General features: G+C 34.4%; 1 protein-coding gene across 6 annotated transcripts in view; it reads left to right on the forward strand.

Moving 5' to 3' along the window:
- The first annotated feature begins 438 nt into the window (after window positions 1-438).
- Window positions 439-22,752, forward strand: part of LOC149780705 (uncharacterized) — a 46,740-nt gene continuing 24,426 nt past the window's right edge. For 3 of the 6 annotated variants that reach the window (XM_089937744.1, XM_089937747.1, XM_089937745.1), the window contains exons 1-5: window positions 439-590; window positions 4,824-6,848; window positions 7,565-7,712; window positions 11,186-11,319; window positions 18,464-18,562. In XM_089937744.1, the coding sequence (XP_089793870.1) occupies window positions 533-590; window positions 4,824-6,848; window positions 7,565-7,712; window positions 11,186-11,319; window positions 18,464-18,562 (2,464 nt within the window). In that variant the 5' untranslated portion in view covers window positions 439-532. The remainder of the gene's footprint in view (window positions 591-4,823; window positions 6,849-7,564; window positions 7,713-11,185; window positions 11,320-18,463; window positions 18,563-22,752) is intronic. The other 3 variants (XM_089937748.1, XM_089937749.1, XM_089937750.1) reach the window with 3 other exon arrangements.

A 22,752-nucleotide genomic window follows, 5' to 3' on the forward strand; every position in this document is an offset into this window, starting at 1 on the left:
ATATGACCAAATTGTATGAATAATTCTTGATTAATTTTAATTTTCATATTTTTTGCCGCATTTAACTTTTACGCAGAATTAATTTTTCCCGCTAAAATGTGCTAAATGTCAGAGTTTTTAATGCAAATCTATAGACTTTACCAACTGCAGTGAATTTACGTTAAATAACGATGTTACAATTTACTGCAAAATTTTGAGTTGCAAAACAGAAACCCAACTTCGCTTACAAATCTATAAAGTGGTACTCTTAAATCTTCGTTTTAATTTTGTATTACAGAATTATTTCGGTAAATAAGTAAGTACATTTATTCCGGTAAATGCCTTGATTCGGGTTATTTTAGTAACCAGACACGCGTTGAAATTTAGGTAACACCACTCTAGGCTGGGTGTCTAAGTTGTACTTATGACGACGCCTGGAAAATACGCGGCAGTGAACCAGACTAACACCTTTTTCCTAAATTAATAGGTTCTTGAAATAGAACAAAACTACAATTTTCAAGTGTCTAGATGACTAGAAGGAAAGGAATGGAAAATGGCTACAAAAAAATCGGAGTCTGAAGAATTAAAAGCGCAGATAAAATATCTGACAGGTAGAGATTGTTTACACACCAACAGATTGATATCTATAAAGTGATTTTATCACTTGGTATCCACATTGAATCAAGCCATTTTTTCCTTTCTTCACAAGGACTTAAAGTGCTTGTCTTCCTATTGAAAAAAGTGGGGAAAAATCTATGAAAGCTAGTCACACAAATACATTACGTTGAAACCCATGTAGCTTCCCTTCACATAATGAAAGTAAGCTTGATACAGAAGGGTGAAGATCATGAAAATATTAGGTTTGTGCGGTGTTTAAATCGTGGTATTTTGAGGTGATGACTCATAGTGAATAGTCCAAATTTCCTCAGACTCTTCCCACCCCATTTTAGATATTTTGACATTTATGTTAGGGTGCGGGGAACAGAGTCAATTGTTTATCGAAAAGTTCACTTAAGTTGCAGCATAGGTTAACCTCTTACTAGCTGGCACAGCAAACTTAAATGACCTTACATCGAGCCATACCTAGTCCGACATGTAAGACCACGACGCTGATAATATGTTTTGGGCGTCTAGGTCTTACTACCTAAATAGCATAATAAAGTTTTAAAAAATTCATCAACATCTCACACAACTGAAAGCCAATAATGACGCTTTTTCATCAAAGTAAAATCAAAAAAATGTTTTAGTGAGACTTTACTTACTCTGATGTCTTTTCTTCAGTGAATTCAAATTCTCACAAAAGAAGTGGACCTGTTTTCAAGTTTCGTTGGCTTACATTTCAGTTGGCTGGAATGTGATGGAAGTCGGGAATGCCCAAATCAGGTTAAGTTGAAGTATACTTTTTTAACAAAACAATTAAAAAATATATTAATATTGAAGAAAGTGTTTGGATAGCTTTGTTTCATCCTTTTATTCCCAGCTTCCAGTGCATTCCAGCCAGCTGAAATGTAGGCCAACGGAACTTGAAAACATGTCCGTTTGCTTGAGTGGGAATTTGAATTTAATAGGAATAAGACATCAGAGCCAGTAAAATCTGACTGAAACATGATAACTTTAATTTGTAGAAGAATACCAAGTATCTGAGATATTCCAGAACATTTTACTTGTTGTTCTGATGTTAAACTACATCAAAAGAGGCTAAACAGTGCTATTGTTTGGGCAGTAAGACCTTGGCGCCCAAAACATCAATATCAGCATTGAGGTCTTACATGTTGGACTAAGCCATACCTACACGAAATCAATAGGAAGATGATTTATTTTCTCAGAAACTGTGATTATGACAGGAGTCAAGCTAGACTTGAATTTTAGGGAGAAGTGAATTCTCCTTTTGGACAGAACAAGGAAAAATGAGACCTGAACAGGGAGAAGTGGGACCTAAACAGGGAGGAATTGGATGGAAAGCAAGACACACAATATATGTTTGTGTTGTTTTCTTTCTCTTATTTGAATTATGCAATCCATTTCCCAGTATGCAAATTTGCATTTAACATTGATTTTAAGCAAAACTTTATTTTCAAGAAGAAAATTTCCTGAGTTCTATCTATACTATAAACATATTTGGTGCATTTTTAAAAAATATATTCATATTCAGAGAACAAAAGAAGCTATACATTGTAATGAATTTTAACTGAGTAGCTAGATTACAGTATTGTAATTGCAAGTTAGTACATATGCTTCATATGCTTATAAATTAACTACCCTTAATCAAGAATTTTGTTTCTTTTGCTTTCTGAAAGTTCATTATAAATTGGCATATAAAAAAAAATTCTAAACTTGTTTGAAACAACCACTGTACCATGTAGATGACAAAAAATGCACGCATCTTTCAAATCATATTGTTTGTCCTAATTTCTTTGTTGCCCATTGAACTTTACCATAACTGTTCATAGATAACCCACTGAGGAATTTAAAAAGTCAGTTTATGAATGAACAACCGTTTTTTTCAACCAAATTGACACAGCCAACATGCAAGTACATCCATTTTTAGAAAGAGGGGTTTTCTTAATGTAACCACTCACTTTATAGCTTCACTACGACACTGTTGTCAACAGTCCATTGATAGGATTGCAAATGTAAGATTTTATTATTTGTCTACATACTTGGTGCAACATTAGGCATTGATTAAATAGTATTTGCTTTGTTGTTTTGTTTTTTTCTTCATATTTTCACAAAAATTACTAAACTCACATCACAACCATGACCTTACAGCATCCCATCAAATTCCACAACACAGCATTCTTTGTGTGTGTGTTTGTGTGTGTGTGTGTGTATATATATATATATATATATATATATATATATATATATATATATATATATAATTGCATATAGTTTATTCTGAAATTAAAGGTAATTATGAAAGAAAACGAACTAGACTATTATATAAAGATATTTATTTACAGTTAATTTCAGCATGATTATAAAACAAGTATTTTTTAAAAAATGTAAACTGCCACTACCACCCTCTCAAGCAAACATCACTTGACCTAGATAAATGAAATTTGGAAGGCTGCCTTGCATGTATTATAATGTGGATCACATGATTGTGTTGTAAACAAATCATGCTCTTTTGTGAAATGTCCATTCCTATGAGTTTGATTGCATTAGTGTGAATTAGTACAAAAAATGAATAAGTTATCCATGACCAACTTGGACCACTTGACTTGTCTTATGTTATTTATTTTATTTTCAATCAAAACAATAAATTTTTTCTTTTTTGTTGTTTTGTCAAATGATTTTCAATAAAGATTGATTTGATTTTACTTACATGTTCTCTTATTTTAATATTTTTCATTAGATTTACATGCACCAGTATTTATCATGATAGTATGTGTGTGTGTGATTTAGATTTTTAATGTAGCTTTAAAAAACAATTCAGTCTTACCGCTATGTTGTCTGCAGTGTGTCAGTTTATAGTGATGCCTAACACTGGGGCATTATGTTGCAGACATTTAGCATGATGTCCCACCCAGTCACATCATGCTGACACCAGGCCGACGAGTCTTAACACTAACCTCTTATTGGTGAGCGCCAAGCAAGACAGCTGTTAGTACCATTTTAATAAGTCTTTGGTATGACTCGGCTGGGGATCAAACCCACGACCTTCTACATCTGAGGCGGACACTCTAGCCACTAGGCCACTAGAGCGGTCAAATATGATAGGAAAAGGACAGTTTTATGTGAAGATAGTCAAACAATATGTGACCTTTAACAAATCAGAAACTGGAAGAAAAAGAAACCTTAACTAATGGAGTCGTGTAAATTATTTATCTCATCAAGGTTCAGTGATTAGAAGTGTGTTGATCAATATGGTATACTGCTTTACAATCATATGATTTGTGGCACTCTGTAATGTCCATCCCCTCTCCTGACCAGCATTAAATCTCAGGCAATTAAAATTAAACTAGGCAGAAACTTATCTTTCCTTTGCTTGTTTTACATACTAGAAACATTAGCCTGCTTGGAAGAACACAGAAATGCCAAAAATGCTTACTGAATAGGCCCAGGCATGATGACCTTGATAAAAAATTTCATATATTAAATGATTAATTTTTTAGGTATATAGATCCAGCATGCTCACTCCCATCTTTTGACCTTTGTGTTAAGGTCCTACTTTTGCCACAATGTGTTCATTATGGGTATAATATGCAGAGCATGGTCATGTATGTTTATATGTCATTCTAAATGTCTTGTGGGACGGTGGTTCTTTCATGGGTTTTCCCAGGTTCTTCCTCCACCATTTATCCTGGCCACCATTTATAGCCTATCTTGTGCTGACAAATGGCATTAAACCCTACAACAACAACATCAGCAATAGTCATTCTAAATGTAAATAATATTTGTCTACTGTATGCATGTGTCTGCTTCATTTTTTCCATTATGATTATCACATGTTTGATTAAAAAAGGAAGTAATTTTATTATTTATCACTAATCTTTAAATTGATGCTACAACATTTTGGGGGAAAAAGAATTTTTAGAACACATTTTAAACTTCATTGAGAAATATGTAATGTATAATAGTCCTTCTGCTGATGATGATTCCTGTTAAACAGAGTTTTCATTTGAGCCCATTGTTAAACCTGTCCTATCCCAGTTCAATTCAGTGTCACTTTTCTGGCACGCTGAAGTGATGTTTTCATGGATGAGGAGAACTACTTGTATTTCACCCTAATTGCCCCCTGGAATGACCCCGACCTGTTGGCCCGTGATTGTCCTTACATTATTTATACATGCAAACATCATTGTTAAATTGATTTTTAATTTTATTTTATTACTTTTCAGATTTAATCAACAATGCCAAGAACCGTGGACATGTTGAACATAAAAAGCCCAGAACGAAGGCTGTCACCAGGCCAGAGCTGCACTCCACAAAATGGACAGAACAAACAGTACCTGTGCAGTTCAGCAAAAGAAAGGACCTTATCTCCCTTTATCAAACAAAAGGTTCATCATTTTCCCCGTCTGACACAAAATCAAAATTCAGTTTTGTGTCAGGAGCTTCTTCACAGCGATATTCCCAACAAGTGTTTAATGCAGCAAAGCCCCAAAACTTTGTTGTTGTTAACTCACAGAAGACAGTAAATCATCCACCTTCCCATTTAAACCGGTCAGCATCAATGTTTCATTGGAAATCTTCAAAAGGTCAGCAAGAACCAAATGTTAGTCTGTTAAATAAGAAACCATTTCAAATACAATCAAGTGTACCAAGGAAAGAAGATAAAAATCAAGATGTGTCTCATATTACTTGTGTTCCATCAGATAAAAAACGGATAATTACATATTCCTTGCAGGATAATTGCTTCAGAACAGAAGGCAGTAAAAAGACTGCTGTTGTCAGGAAAACTGCTTCCCATGTTGATCCAGCATATAAGATGGCAAAGTCTTCATTTTGTTCTTCTAAGGACAGCCACATTCAGAATAGTACTGCCAAACCTGTATCTGCCACTTCAAAGAAAAGTGTTTGTTCATTGAAAGAACAATATGTAAATTCATCATCTCAGAAAATCACTGAAATTACAGATACAAAAGTATCATTAGCTGCTAAAAGACAAAAAAGTACAGGTACAAAAGCAATTTTAGATACTGAAAGACAGAAAATTACTGAAATTACACTTCCAAAAGCAGCATTAAATGCTGAAAAAGAGAAAATTACTGAGATCACAGGTACAAAAGCAGCTTTAGATACTAAAAGACAGAAAAAGACAGGTACAAAAGCAGCATTTGATACTGAAAAAGAGAAAATTACTGAGATCGCAGGTACAAAAGCAGCTTTAGATACTAAAAGACAGAAAAGGACACATACAATAGCAGCATTAGATACTGAAAAACAGAAAATGTCTGAAATTACAGGTTCAGAAGCCGTGTTAGATGCTAAAAGACAGAAAAGGACTGCTGATTCCATTGAACATTTATCACCATTGAAGGAGAGTACATCAGTCATTTCTCATACTGAATCTTCCATGAAAAAAAACGTTGACAAATTAAGACAAGATCTTCTTGAGACTGAAGTTAGGATGATAACTTTAAAAAATCTTATCAGTGAACAGAAAGACAAACTTGCAAAAATGTCTCCTACTAAATCACCAATGCACAATGTTTTTCATAAGCACGTTCTGAATAAAGAAAAAGCTCTGTTAGCGTCATCTTCAAGCAATTCCAGTGATTCAAAATGTGCAAAACTTCATTTGAGGAAGGATGAGTTGACTGAAAATGTCTTGACAAATGTACATTCAGATTCGTCGGCTAGTCAACAAACTAAGTTAGAGAAAGCTAATGGATTGAATTCAGTAAGGACCAGATTCAAAATATTAAACAAAAGTAACAACCGGGACAGAACTGGCTCACATGGGAATATAGAAATCAAAACAAGATATTCCATCAGAAAAATATGTAATAATTCTGAATCCACAGTGTCAAATAAGAAACAGACTGGATCCATTTTGGTCACACAATACAATTTAAGAAGATCCTTTAGTAACAATCCAGAAACTTTTCCTGCAACGGATACCTCTAGCATGGCTGTGAAAAGATCAAGCAGTTATGACACAAGTCATACGCAGTTCATAGCAAAGACCATCAGAAGTAAATATAAACTTAAGAAAGTGCTTGTTGAAAAATCCAAAGTATCATCTCCAAAGTTTTCACTCAGAAGCAATGATTACCATGCATCCAAAATGAAATGGACAGCAAGGAAACAGAGAAATAGCCCAACCTGGTCAGCATGGAAAGGAAAATTAATAAGTAATTATACAGGAGCATACAAGTACTACCTAGGTTATAAGAGTTTTGTCACAAGAGCTGGTCAAGGTAACACTGTTTTCACTTGTGCTATCAAAACTTCAGCTAACCTAATTGTTTCAGAGGATATATTTTTATATTTAATTTGGCATAATGCTACCTAACAAGTTAAACAATTTGATCTAATCAGAAATGCCTTATAACTCTAGTTTTTTCCTGGCATATGAATGACAGGACATGGGTATCACTTCTGGAGGCATCAGCAATAGTAAGGTGCTACATTCAGGATTTATAAACTCACATTCTCCACATGACTTGCCGTTTTCAGCTGAAGCTATGGCAAAATATTACATTCTGTCTTTTGTTTCTAGTCAGATTTGCTAATAGTTCCTGTTTCACCTGCATAAAGTAGAAATATGTCTTAATAATATCATTTTCATGGACAACAATCTGAGTATTTGTCATTATGAAATATCAATATTCAGATATAATTTTTCATTGCTTGTGAACCCACCCATTATTTTTTGCAAAGTTTTCTGAGATATTTACTTTACTTTTGTGTCTGATCATAAGCCCATCCCTTTCACTTTATGAAAAACGTATTAGACTGGTTCCCATGGATTATCATTGCAGGAAATGTTGTAAATATTCAAACAAGTACACTACTTCAAGATACACTATTGTCCATAATTTGTAGATGTCAAAGAAAAGTAGAGAACCAAGGGAATTGTTGATAATGTTTCATTGATCATTATATCATTTATATGATTTTGTTTTCATTGCAGTGTATCAAGGCCGTTATGCTGGGTCAAGGACAAGTTCGTGGCAACCTTCATATGTGTTACAAAGGAGACGGACACAGAATTATATCAACATCAGAAATGTTGCCAGCAAAGTCCAATATTTAAAGGAACACATTCCTTTCAATCCAAGGTAACGTTGCAGATATTGTTTTCATGTTTTGTTCATACATGTAGCAGTAATTATTTAAGAAATGATGATCAAAAATAGCCAGTTAACCATTTTTCTATCCCCATGGTTTCCATTGCTTCCCTATTTGGTTTGAACAACTTCTGTGTACAAGATTTTTTTTAAAAATACACTTTTAGTAGGGATAGGTTATGTTATATGCCCATTGGTTTTAATCATTGTTGGTATTTTTTGTCATCATCAAATAAAATACTGTTGTCACTGGTGTTTTTTAAATTGGCGTTGGCAAATGTTTAAGTATTTTAATGAGATGATCTTGCGTCTGATTAACTGAGCTCATTGCCACTATTCCAGAAGTTATATTTGTGCTCTATTTTTGTTGAAGTTTGAAATATGGGATTGTAGAAAAGCAAACATTTTATTACCCGATTACAGTAATATCAAATAATTTTTTTGATTGTTATGAGTGTTTTAATAAGAAAATGGGTTGAGTCGTCATCATGTGGTTTGTTATTTGCTTATGTCTTTAAAAAAATTGGTTCGTGGTAACATTGAAATCTGTGGGTGACTAGTTAGTGAGGGATGCTTTTTTGGTGTATAAAGCCTTAGAAAAATTTGTGTTATTTCAAGAAGTTGACTGCTGTACTAAGTTTGATACTGCATACAAGTTTCATAAAGCAGGAGTTTAGGTTAAATTAAAATGAACAACAGCTCTATCATTATTATTGAATATTAGCTTGTGGTACAATTTTGTATGCAGTATCAGTTGCCCAGATAAATGGGGCAAGTTATTAAAAAGGGAGTAGCCCAAGTGGTCTAAAGCGCTCTCTGTTATGGATCACTGCCATCTCACCTGTCTGCGCTGGTTTGAGTCTCAGATTCAGCCAATATGGGTATGTGAGAAAGCTTGCCAGTAGCTTCTTGAGGGTCAGTGGTTCTTTCTGGGGTTTTCCCAGGTTCTTCCTCCACCATTAATACTGGCCACCATATATAGCCTATCATGTGCTGAAAAATGGCGTTAAACCCCCACAACAACAACAACATCAGGGGGTCTTTCAGCCATTGAATTCTGTCATTGTAAATATCAGCACAGCTAACTGAGCAACATATTTTTCCGCTAAGTAGGTGTCTGAAGCAGGACTAGCAAGTCTTTGAATTTTGCCGCCCATACTATTACATGTATACGGAGGACTCCCACCTAAGTAATTTTCTGTATCCCAGAAGAAAAAAATTGGCGTCCAAATACGCATGAATAAGCGTTTATGAGATCTCTGTACTTGCTGTAAACCATTGTAGTGCCAGTGTATAAGTACTCCATTTAAACGCTGTAAACCATTGTAGTATCAATGTATGTACTTAAATGATGTAAACCATTGCTGTGTCAATGTATCAGTACTCCAATTAAATGACATGAACCATTGTAGTATCAATGTATAACTTTCTCCAATAAAGTGCTGCTCACTGACAAATTAAACTAATTCATTGGGAATGTCTTATCATTTTTGTTTAATTTAAGATTACAGTCTTTTTTTTATTTGCATTAACTTCAATTTAAGCTCACTGGGATATGAAAATCTTTGAGTGATTAGGTTTAAAACAATTTCACTATCACAAGGCCTCCAAATTCAAAGTATTGGGATATAAATCTTTGAGTCGTTTGGTTCATACCAATATCACTACAACTGGGATTCCAGTTTCAGAGTAATGGGATATGAATCTTTGAAAGATTTGATTCATTCCAATTTCCATACCACATGGCCACCAATTTCACAGTACTGGGATATGAATCTTTGAATGATTTGATTTATTTCAATTTCCATACCACATGGCCACCAATTTCAAAGTACTGGGATATGAATCTTTGAATGATTTGATTCATTCCAATTTCCATACCATATGGCCACCAATTTCAAAGTACTGGGATATGAATCTTTGAATGATTTGATTCATTCCAATTTCCATACCACGTGGCCACCAATTTCAAAGTACTGGGATATGAATTTTTTAGAGAGTGAAAATGCTTGATTGCAGTACTGAAAGATTCATACCCCAGTACTTTGAAATTGAGGGCCATATGGTACGGTAATTGGTACAAACCAAATAACTGCAAGATTCACGTCATGGTAATTTTAAATTGGAGACCATGTGGTACATAAATCAATATGAACAAAATACTTTAAAATTGAAGGCCCTGATTCACTGAAAATGATATGAACAAATCATTCCTGTTTTAGATCAGTTTGTCAGATGTAATTTGAGAGGAATTATTGTTTTAACAAATTCATTGGAATTATTAAAGTTCTCATTGACTTTTGGATTAATCCACACTACTTTGAATTATTGTGAACTCATTCAAATACTTTCTGGATTGCATCATTGTGTTATTTATAACATTCAGGAACTATTGGAATTCATTTGAAACATCCTATATTTTTGGTCTTGTGATAGGATATTTAGGATTATTTGTAAATGTGTCTTGAATTTTCACTTTGTATTGCAGACATAAATTGTTGGTTGTTTTCACTTTGCGTTACATAATTAAAGACCCAGAGTTGTAACACTAGAATTAAGCCATGAATTTAACTACTCACGAAAGTGTGTGTCCAAAACCATGAAAATTTAGACCCATGAACATAAATGAAACGACAGTATTTTGTCCCCATTTTAAAAGGCATCCCTTTTCATCAACCCTTTCAATAAAGCCAAATTTTTATTGCTGAAGAAGTGGCCTTGTAAGAGGGGAACAGATGTATCTGTAAGTATTTTTAATATTCACCTACTTATTCCTTTATAATTTAAAACATGATTGTTGCCAAGGGGTCCCTAAAAGTGTCATCTTGTTTGTGTTTGAAACTAAACATGAGTTTTTAATGTAAACAACCAGTCTGCTCAATGTCCTTTTCTGGTTCCTGAAAAAGTCCATTTTCGCTGAAGGGGTTAAGTTCCTTAGACTGTATATACATAGATGATAAAAACTATTGTCTGCATGCAGTATTTTCAGACTGTCTAGTTTTCGTATTTCTCTAATAAAATGAGCAAAATTAAAAGGTGAAGCAGTTTGACTGCTTTTGTCATTCGGTTCAAAGGATATAATTCCCAAAGTCACATAATGTACAAAATCATTTGGATCTTAAATGAATACATTGAACTGCATCATTCCTGTTGTCTGAAAACATATCCTTGTCCTGTTATTATTGCCATTGTGTTAGTGAGAAAAAAAATAACTTGGATTGAAGCATGAACAAGATGACACTGTTAGAAGCAACCTTTGACAATTGGGTTAATAATTATTAATTGATTCATTAATTTACTAAATTTTATGAATATCCTGTAAAAATCAGTAGAGGTGGTACAGCTGACATTGGTGGGTAGAGTGGCAAAATAATATAGTGATTTTTTGGTGTGACATGCTTTCACATTGTATCAAATGAAGTGCAGATTACAAGATCATAATGTGTTCATTCTCTTTTCATAAGGCTCAGAATTGATAGAAGAAAACAGGAAAGAAAAGAGATACCCCAGACTGGTGTATTGTCCATATCAACAAATAGAATGATTAACAGATCAAGTTCCAAGAAGATGAGACTCAGAAACCAAATTATAGCCAAAAGTAAGTATAAATAGGTGATATTTTTTCAAAATGTAAATGTTACAATCTCTTTGCTCCACCTTGACTGCACATACAATTGAACTCTTGAAAAATAATACAGATTTAATGTACAGATTTAAAAAATTTAAAGATTATTTTACTTTAATATAAGTATGAATTTGGGCATCATGTATTTTTTAAATTTCATGTTGGAAACTTTGGTTTTTTGTCATCATTTTTATACGCAGCTAACACAATTGGTAGTCCATAGGGAAAGAGCAGCCTACATGAAGGAGTACCCAAATAAAAGTAATGGTGTGCTTTTCTCTGGGTGAATTGGTGCAATGACTAAAGGCAGCATTACAGTCCAATGCGTGTCATGAAATGTTTGATGTTGTCTGGCAATTAATCACATTTTGTCCTTGTGATGGTAAATCTACAGAGTAACACCTGTTTGATGATTCCTGTGAACTTACTGCTCTTAATAAAGCTGGAGCTCAGGTCATATATGCAAAAAGTTTTAGTTTGAAGCATGATTTTTCCTTTAGGGATTCCTGTTGAAATACTTATTTTCAATGTGGGTTTCCCATGACATGCCTCAAATTTGACCCCATATTCTCAACAGGTAGATGCTTTAATACAAGACAGTCTGTGAAGTTAGTACTAATCATATGGTAAGCTGTGACCCGTAACCATTAATATATTTACATTTAGTCACAAGAGTGACAGTTGGTCAGCTTGTGATCTGTTATGTGTATTGACTTGCGAGTTGCTGCTCACCATCTGTCACAGTGGGCAAACAAAAAAAATTGGAGTATCCACCGTTATGTTACGTATTTTCTGTAACTCCTGGTACATGATTTTATCTAAAAAAAATTAATTATTCATGGCTGTAATGTGTATAAAAGTATCTTTTGTTATAAATTGTGTACGTGACCTGGCGCTGTTTTAAGAATGCAGATTGTGTATCATCTGTAATTAGATGTTTATGTACGTGTTGGCAAATTAGTAATAATAATCGTAGTAATAAGACTTAAAATGGCACATATGGACTAGTTTCTTAGTGAGTGATGGGATGTAGTAATTTAGAGAATAATTCTGTGGTTTTCCATTGGTTATGCGAGGTCACATGAATATGCTTTGTTCATCAAAATCAATATTGTATGCTGTCACATGGGGTCTATTGCTAAGTACATTTGCAATATACGGTATATATATATATATATATATATATATATATATATATATATATATATATATATATATATATATATAAGGAGAAAATCAAGCAATCAGTTTCATTCAGATTATTTTAGTCATTCACACTTATTGTGCTCCTGTTGTAAGTCACTCAAACATATTTTATGTTGTACTTAGATATTTTTTGAGAGGAAAAACATTTGCTTGGACATTTCAGTGAAAACAGACTGCTCATTATTTGTGCTATAATAATATTCTGGAACTGTTATAAATTATTCAAAAGAATTCTGGACAATGCCATCTTGACATTGTCACTGTTCTTAGAGAACCAATATATTTCAGGTATTGAAAATTATAAGGGACTTTTCATTAATTTAGGACTTTCATAGACCTTGTTTAGGACTAATTTGGATTCACTTCATTATACTATAAGTTCCTCTCACATTTTTACATTTATCACTTTAATAATTAAATTGTTTAAGTTTTACAAAACTTATTAGTTTTTTTTTTCATTTCTGTCACTTAAGTTTGTGACCATTATTGTGACAGTAAAGTCGTAACCGTTAAAATGTTCAAATCTGCAACCCCACTCGGCCAAATTTAGCGTCCAGACCAAGGAGGGATGCAACTCTAATTTGCTAAATTTAGAATCCATGCCAGGGAGGGATTCAGATTGAAATATGAATTCTTGTTTTTATTTCATTTCTGACAATATCCTAAATTGTCATGCCTCAAGTCAGCAGACACCAGCTCATTAAATGCTAAAGCAGTCAGCATATAAGGTCAATTTTTTTATGTCACTTGTCAGTTAAAAGAGCATCTAGAAAGATGTCATTCAGTAGTCATATACATTATAATAAACTTCTGTGCTGATTTTATTTGTGTGCTGAGTTTATGGCAGGTTGTATCAGCACATATACAGAATCCATCAGAACATTCACATAAACTTCCAAAAACGAGAGAAATTCAACTTTTTTTTCTTGAATGCAAGTACCATTTAGCTCACTTATAAGATGAGTCCAGTTACAAACTGCACAGATCCAGATCTGCCATCACATAATGCGCTGGCAGATCTGGGTTTGTGCAGTTTTTTAGGAGTAGCCAGTAGAGCAAACAACATAGACCCTAATCTGCAAGTTCATTATGTGATGGCCGATCAAGATCTTTGTTGTTTGCCGTTTTACTCAACTTATAAGCAAGTATATATGGTATAATTATCTCCATAGAGAATTTTGGGACTTATTATTAGAAGACACAGATAAATATATCCAATATTTTGTCGTAGTTATAGGGGAAGATATGACTTACGCTATGAGTATTAGTAACCTATTTTTGAATTCTGCTTTCTTTCTTTTTACTTGTATGACTGAATTTCTCTTTTTACTTGTATGACTGAATTTCTCTTTTTACTTGTATGACTGAATTTCTCTCCACATTATCTCATTACATTGCCTTTTTGGTAAGCAGATAAGGCACATAAACAATTACATACACATTATCTCAGATAATTTACAGAGAATTGACTGATGAAAAGGAAGTGAACAAATTACATTGATAAATTCTTCAGTCTCACAGTTCATATTTAGGGTTTGACTCATAAAATTTAAACCTTGATGTCCCTGGGTTTAACTTAAATTTAGACATGGATGTCCTGGGTTTGACTTTTCATACTTAGAAATAGATGCCTGTGGGTTTAACTTGCCAGATTTAGACCTGGATGTTCCTGGGTTTGACTTGTCATACTTAGAACTAGATGTCCCTGGGTTTAACTTGCCAGATTTAGACCTGGATGTTCCTGGGTTTGACTTGTCATACTTAGAACTAGATGTCCCTGGGTTTAACTTGCCAGATGTAGACCTGGATGTTCCTGGATTTGACTTGCCAGATTTAGACCAGGATGTCCCTGGGTTTGACTTCTCATACTTAGACCTGGATGTCCCTGAGTTTGACTCAACAGCTTTAGACCTGGATGTCCCTGAGTTTGATTTGACAAAGTTAGACGATGATGTATCTGGGTTTGGCTTGTCATATTTAGACCTGGATATCTTGAGTTTGACTTCCAGATTTAGACCAGGATGTCCCAGGTTTGACTTGCTGAATTTAGACCTGGATGTTCTGAGTTTGACTTGCAAATTTAGACCTTGCAATCCCTGGGTTTGAGTTGCCAAAATTAGACCTGGATGGCCTTAACTCCCCGCTATGAATTTTTGTTGAGAGCAGTGGTTGAAACTTCTTGTTTCAGAGCTGCTGAAGTAAAGACCAAAATTATAATAGCACCTTATGAAATTCTGAAAAAGATTTTTAGTAGCTTCTCTAAAAATAACTTCAAAGTCAAGTCAGCTCATTATTGTAATGATTTAACAAATATGGAGAAAATTAAGTTTTATGGTCAGTTAAGGGACAGCAAATGGATAATCTATGAGGAGTACTAACCTGACTGAACAAGACACAATTTGAATCGATTTCAAGATCCTCGTTGGTTCACCTCTCAGGTAAGAACTGCTTCCTCACTGTATTAGTGAAAGGCATGTATTCTTTGTCAGCTTACCCAAACAACATGCAGTTTCAACAAAATGGGTCAGTATTACTCATGACAGCCCCAGTTTTCATTGCCAAGAACATGCTTCCATTCATGGGGAATAAGACCTTTGCAATGAGATTCCTGTCTACTCTGGACACCTCATCTCAACGTCATCTGCAGGAACCAGTGTGAGCTCTGAAATGGTACTTCTGAAGGACTGAGCTGTTGCATCAAGGAGGATCACACCTCTTCTTACCCCTTGCTGAGGGAAAGGACATCATATCAGCACAGACACTTTATACTAGATAAAGTGGTTTATTCATTCCACATATTAGAAAATAACCCCAGACCAAATTAATTTTCTTCACTCCTGGGCTTACGAAATTAGGGTCACCAAACATTTCATTTGATTGAAACTGTTCTCTGACATTATCCATGCTTTGGGATGGAGATCCAAGATCACTTCTCCAGCGTTTATTTTGCATCTTAAGAAGCTCCCATACGCGAGGTCAATAATTTACCTTCCAGGTTTGTTTGACAGCTTTGCTGGATTTGTAGGAGTGAACATTTCCCTTTGAAAACTACTCCCAGACATATGTAGACTATTATTCTACAGTTTGGTTGTCTAGAAACTGTCTTTCATACCTTAGGGAACTAGAGATAGTCTCTCTTGGGTAAGGGGTTTATCTTCCACCTCTGACCTATGCCTATTTGAAAAAGAAACCCAATTTTTCAAGTAATTTTTGTTTCTTAAATACTACTTACCTGATCATAATCCACCCTCCCACAGCATCCCCATTTACATCCATATAGAGAGTATGCCTTCCACTCTAGTAGTAACTGAAGTATTTATTAAAGTTGGCATCAGTTCCTGTGTCTAGGGGAGATCACTCTAACTACCACCTAGGTTGGCAGATAACTTTGTTTTTTAGCTAATTTGTTTACGTCTTGGAAGGCTGGATTTTCTGAGATAGTAGTTAGGTATTATGATCTGGTAAGTATTATTGAAGAAATATGTTTACCATGACAAAATGGTTTTTCATGGAATACCAATATTTGTGGATTTTGTGGTTGCTACCCAATGAACAACGACCCTTCTGTGGACACAGCAAGACCCTTTCTACATTCTATGAATTTCAGAACCAACAATAATGTCATGTTTTGCTCACCTAGCCATATGGTCAAGTCAGTTATGGTATAGTACTGTTTCTATCATCCATCCATCCATTGACAGCTGCTTGTTACTGTACCACAATTGATGCCATATTTTTCAGCTGGTTTTGATCAAACATTGAATTTATGTTCATATCATCAAGGTCTTAGACAAATGTGATAATGAGCAAGGTATGAATGAGTTTTTTACCACTGTGGGAAACCATATTTTTGATAAGATATTTCGATCACACTTTATATATTGTCTTATATGATCCAAATTTCACATGAGCGAGATCTATGTATATTCATTGATTAAACTACAATTTCACACCAAAGAGTCCCATGACTAGCATTTTTTCAAATGAGCACCAGAAAAATAGAGACTGGTTCCCATGCAGCTTCAACAGTAAATGACACTGCTTTACATGGTATAATTTGATGGACCTACATGTACACACTGATATACATTCATTTTCTTTATTTATAATACAGAATTGTTACAACAATTTTTTCAGTCATTATCAATTCCAATGTACCATCTTTCATTTGTGATCTGAATTCTGTGTGAGTTTATTTTACTGAACTGTTTTCATTATAGCACATGAGTAATCCTTTTATGATTCCTCTGAAAAAGTGTGCAAAATAAATCACCAGCAGCACTGAGAACTGAAAGAGGAAGATTCCTTTTTAAAAGAAGTTTATTGAAAGAAACTTTCGATCAGATTGCATCAAGGTTCCCTCTGGTATTTATAAATTTAAGTTCAGGTTGCATTGTTGATGATGAAGCAGCAAGCTGATGTTTATTAGCTTTTTCATGCTGTTTTTATGTCATGGGAACCTCTGTGGCCAATAGCAAAATCTAAATTACATAATTTGCGAAATGCAAAGTTTTCCCCTTTACTAGATGGTTTCACAAATCTAAACATGATGGCATAATTGTCCTTCCAGTTTGTTTTCTTTGCTGGAGAAAATTTAGAATCTTTTGCTTTCCTTTGCAAATGACTAGAATTTGAATATTATAATATTATAAAAATGAGATACAGTGATAGTGACAGAAGCTTTGCACAATCCAATTTGGTGGCTAAGGACTATTATGGTAGCTTTGATTTCAAATGAACCGATATTTTAAAACTCTATTTCTATATACATACAATACATTTACTCTAATAATGGAAACAGGTGCCCATTCTAATCAGAAAATTGCAAGGAGGACATTTTTCATGTAATTTTCAACAAAACATCCCCTGAATTTTAACACAACTTACACCTGTACTCAGGTCCAAAATACAGGTCGGATATGGGAGAAATTTGACACTTTGCATCTGTGTGAGAAGTATGACATGATTGATGCAAAGGTAAACAAAATTGATGGTTAGCATGTTGTTCTTTGAAAATTTCTTGCATCCAAAGGATCACACATATGAACAGCTAATGAGTCCCTGTCATTTTTTTTTGCATGCTGGGATGCAGATTAATCAGTGCATATTAATGAAGTGATCTTGCAATTGTTTTGATTCCATTTTGTGTAAACTTGGTAAATAGTCTGAAATCTTTGATATGTCCCATGAGTTGTATGATGAGCCAGATCTCTGTGAATGCATTTGGAAATGGTTCTAAAATTGTATGCAATATGGTCAGGTAACTATTTTTATCCCCATTAAAATACCTTTCTTCTCCCTGAAGGAAATCGATGGAAGTAATTCATGATACTGACTTTTGAAAATTACGTTTCTTCACCTATCTTTTACTTCCTTTTTATTGATTCAGTGGACTAATTCTCTCCATTTCCTATATCTTACACATCTTTGGTACATAGAACTCCCAATCAATTTCTTGGTTTGATGACAAATTTCACTTATATTTCCTTATCTTTCACTCTTTAAGAGTTGATTCTCTTTGGTGTTTTGGTTTCATCTAGGCAATATGAAAGATGTTGATTGCTTTCATTTGGAACATGCATCTTGCATCAATGATCTAACCTTTGTGTTGATACATATGTGATCAGTTTGGTTCTTAGTTTTATCTTCTGAACATAGCTATATTATTTTTTGCAGTTCTTTATGGAGACCAAGAATAGCTACAATAACCATTTGCTTTTGGCATGTTTGATCAAAATTTATCAATGTGATGGAAGCCGTGATTGCTGAAATTGCTTACAAGAATGGTAAATATCTTGAACAAAATGAAGTTATATAAACACTTATACAAAGAATATGATAAAATTTGTTTTAATTTTTTTTAAATCAAGCAGATGCATTCCATGGTACATTTCATGTTATCTTTTTACAGATGTAAAGTCGACATGTACAAAAATCTTCACTATAAATGGGGTCAAATTCAAGATGGATACAAGTGGCAAAAGTTTGCAAAGAATTTCTCCAGTGAAAGGTTTGTATTCAAGAAGCAGTTTAGGAGCAATAAAGATTTTCAAACAGCTGCCTGCTATAAAGCTGAGTATATAATGTTATGATTTTGCCCATCCATCTGTATGTTGCTAATTTCATTTCTACACAGTAACTCAAGTTGTCTACTTTTTTCAGATATCAGTCTTTGTGCATATGGCTGGCACTTTGGGTAATCAAGAACCCCATCAATTTTGGGGTTAGAAAGGTAAATGTCAAGGTCACTGATTAAAAGAAGCAACTCATTTCTGCACAAAAACTTGAGTTCTTCATCATCTACAGTTAGCAAGCTTTGTGGCTTCCTTTTGAGACAAGTGTGGACCCTGTTGATTTTTGGGGTCAAAAACTCAAAGGTCATGGTCACTGATTCAAAGAAGAAAATTGGTTCCACTCCAAAACTATAGTTTTCCATCACATACAATTATAAAATATAGTGAGGGTCTTGCACTTCAGGCCAGTAAGAATCCTATTGATTTCAGTGTCAGATAGTCAGTGTTCAAGGTCACTATGACTTTTGGAAGAAATATGATTGCTGCACAATAACATTAGTTGTTCAACACAGACCTAGACCAAGCTCTTTAGATTATTTGTACTTGTTGTAAAGAAGAAGGAAGAAGACTATTGCTTTAATGGTCCAATGGTCAAAATGTCAGTTTCGCTGTGACTGGAAGAACAAAGTGGCTTCTGCAAACAGATTTCAGTTATCTACATAGAGAACTATTTGGCACAATGCCAGGATATAATGTTCCGCTTATGGTATACTTTTTTAAATTTACACTTCATTTAACAGATAAGAAGAGATTCGTTCCATATTTTGATGCAATGGTACATCGGGTATCTGATTCGTTAATATAATTTATATCATAATTTACATTAATATAATTTACATCATAATTTATATTAATATAATTTACATCATAATTTACATTAATATAATTTATATCATAATTTACATTAATATAATTTACATCATAATTTACATTAATATAATTTACATCATAATTTATATTAATTTAATTTACATCATAATTTACATTAATATAATTTACATCATAATTTACAGACTTAAATGTTAAAGGCAGGTACTAAAAGCAAAATATGTTTGCATAAAATTGACCATTTATTAAAATGAACACACGTGTTAGTATGGCATTTTCTTTAAAATGAAAGGTTTTGTTTTGAAACTGTTTCCATTTTTAATGAGCATATTCATGGTGTTGATGACAAGGTTAATGCTGACATATTTTGCTGTAGCTATCCACTTAAAACATAATTACAAGCATCTCTCATTCTTTCTGATCTTTTACATATTATTTGTTGAAAGAATAATGAAAATTAGTGTGTTTAGTTGTACTGCATAGTTGTTTGGGAAAATTGTTAAACCATTTGAGGCACAATGTATGGAATAGTCTTGATATATATTCATGTATACTTTTTTTAACCCCAGCTTTGAGAATCAAATTATTTAATTATGTAGCATAGTTATTGAATGAATATATCTTGAATCCAAATCTAACATGTATATACTTCACCCTCTTTTCCTCTCCATATGTAATTTGTTTGCAGTGGAAAGATAATCTTTATACGATTAAAAATCTCATTCATGTTCCAAAATATGGATTGATTTTCTTTTCTTTATGAAAAAATATTTAATGCTTTTCTGTAAATAGGATATCTTATTCAGATAATTGGATTACAGAGGTTCAAATATATTTATCTTAATTTGAAATTACAAATTTTAAATTGTGTACAATACATTATCAATGAGCATAGCAAAATTTTGGTGCGAACAAATTTGACAGTATCCTTGTTGTCCTCTAATTCTGTCTGTCTGTCTCTAAGGCCTGTGATTTTAATTCAAGATGGAAACGGCATGATCAATCTGTGTCTCCTTCCAATTCGACAAGTGTGTCATCAGTCTTCATCTGACTAAAGCATATATTCACGTCCTTATTCACCTCGTGTCGTGGAAATGTATCTGATTTTGCTTATTGTGACATGGTTTATTGGTTAAAATTTCTACCCTTTGGCCTCACCATCAGCTCTTGGGTTTTTACCAAAGTTATGGGTTGCATTTTCACCATGTTCCCATCAACTTAATCTACAATGATGTGGTGTACCTGAACGACATCCTCCAGCAACATGGTAAGTTGTATTCTACTCCAAGGTAGAAACGATCTTCTCTCACTTTTAGATCATCTAGGCTTTCTAGTGAACTGGGGAAAATCGGACCTCTGCCCATCTCAGATTTTTGTTGATCAGGGTATGGAGTTTATCACCAACCTTAATCTGGTATGGCTTCCTCATGTTTGCTTCTTCAGGATTGTCGAATTTATTGAATCTGTTTCAAACAGGAGTTCTTATAACTCAGATTATTCAGACCGCTCTGGTGGCCTAGTGGTTCGAGCGTCCGCCTCGGAAGCAGAATGTTGTGGGTTTGATCCCCGGCCGAGTCGTACCAAAGACTTACAAAAATGGTACTAACAGCTGCCTCATTTGGCGTTCAGCATTAAGAGGTTAATGTTAGGACTGGTCGGCCTGGTGTCAGGATAATGTGACTGGGTGGGACATCATGCTATATGTCTGTAGCATGATGCCCCAGTGCTAGACATCACTATAAACTGTCACACTGCAGACATTTAGCTATATGACTGAAAAATTGTTAAAGCTACATTAAAAATCCAAATCACACACACATAGAGATTATTCTGTGTAGCAGTGGATTTGGTCCCACTGAGCCAGATTTTTATGCGCTCATTACAGATGACATTGCTAACACAATGGTGCCCCCTTTCAAGTAACCTTGATCAAACAGTCATAGTCATGCCCAAGTTATGATTATTCCTGTGTCAGTTATGCAGACCAGGTTGTATGACCATGGGAATCCTGCTGTGGAAATGACATTATTTATGTACACCAATGCATAAAGTTAGGTGCCCACCTGTTGCCAGACTTAACTATTGTCAGCAGAACGTGGGATCCAGTGGAGTGGCCACTCCATGATATCAGACACAATCCAGCTGATGCTGGTAGATGATATCAGGCAAGATCTATCGGATCTTTAAGCCAATTTTGATCTCAGTTGACCAAAATCCTTCAATCATATTTCCAAATTGGAATCTGTCATGGGTTTTAACATGTCTTAATTCAAGCATTTAGCCTACACTTCACTAAAGCTACTGTCATAAAAAACATGTTTCCTGATATCTTGAGCTTCAGCATGCAGGGTGAGAGAGTTAAATGCTCTCTTCATTGAACAAACTGTCTTTAGTTCATATCAGATGTTCCAGTGTTCCTCTTGACACAACCAGGCTTTTTAGCCAAAAATAGGTTACCATCTGTTGGCAATCAAAGAGACGTCATTCATGTGCTCACTTTCCATAGAAAGGTCAAGGACAGCAACCATGCAGGATACTGTTTGTACACTCAAGCACTACTTGAAACACACAGAGACAAGTTGTGGCAAGTGCATGTGCCTCTTTCTTACTTTGAAAACGGGAAACAGGATATCACACCGTAAGTCCTTGCTTTGTGGCTGAAATGGTTTTTGCACTCAGTGCACTTGGAAGCCTCACAAGGTCAGAGTTGCCTCATGAAGATTACCACTCATGAGATTAGAGTGATCTATGCTAGCCTTGCGATTGAACGTACTGTTTTGGCCTGAGATATAGTTGAAGCTGTAGGAGTCACAGATCAAGTGTCCTTAGGCTGTTTTTCTTATGTAATTAGGAGAACAGGTTACCATTAGCATGTGGAATCCAACCATCATTCCCTAGAAAGAAGTAGGATGCTCAGCTTTCCCTAGAAAGATACCCAAGGTAGAAGTAGGATGCTCAGTATTCCCTAGAAAGATACCTAAGGTAGAAGTACACCGCTCCCTCGATAACTTGCGCCCGGGTAACTCGCGATCCCGCTTATAACGCAGTGTCCGTCTTGGCTCCCAATTTTTTTCAGAGAAAATGTATTTAAAATATCTTTAAAATATGCTGAACATGAAAAAATTACGATAAGAATTGATAAATTAAACCTTGATGCATTGCTCATTTTATCATCGAAAATGGTGATTAATGCCCGTAAAAATATAATCCATATTTTGAAATTTGCAAGTTCTAAAGAAGAATTAATTTCAGAGATCTCGAAAACACTTAATTACGCGTATTTGGACGCGGGAAAATT

Source organism: Sinohyriopsis cumingii, chromosome 16 (assembly GCF_028554795.1).
Source record: "Sinohyriopsis cumingii isolate HCF-2022 chromosome 16, ASM2855479v2, whole genome shotgun sequence".
Lineage (NCBI taxonomy): Eukaryota > Metazoa > Mollusca > Bivalvia > Unionida > Unionidae > Sinohyriopsis > Sinohyriopsis cumingii.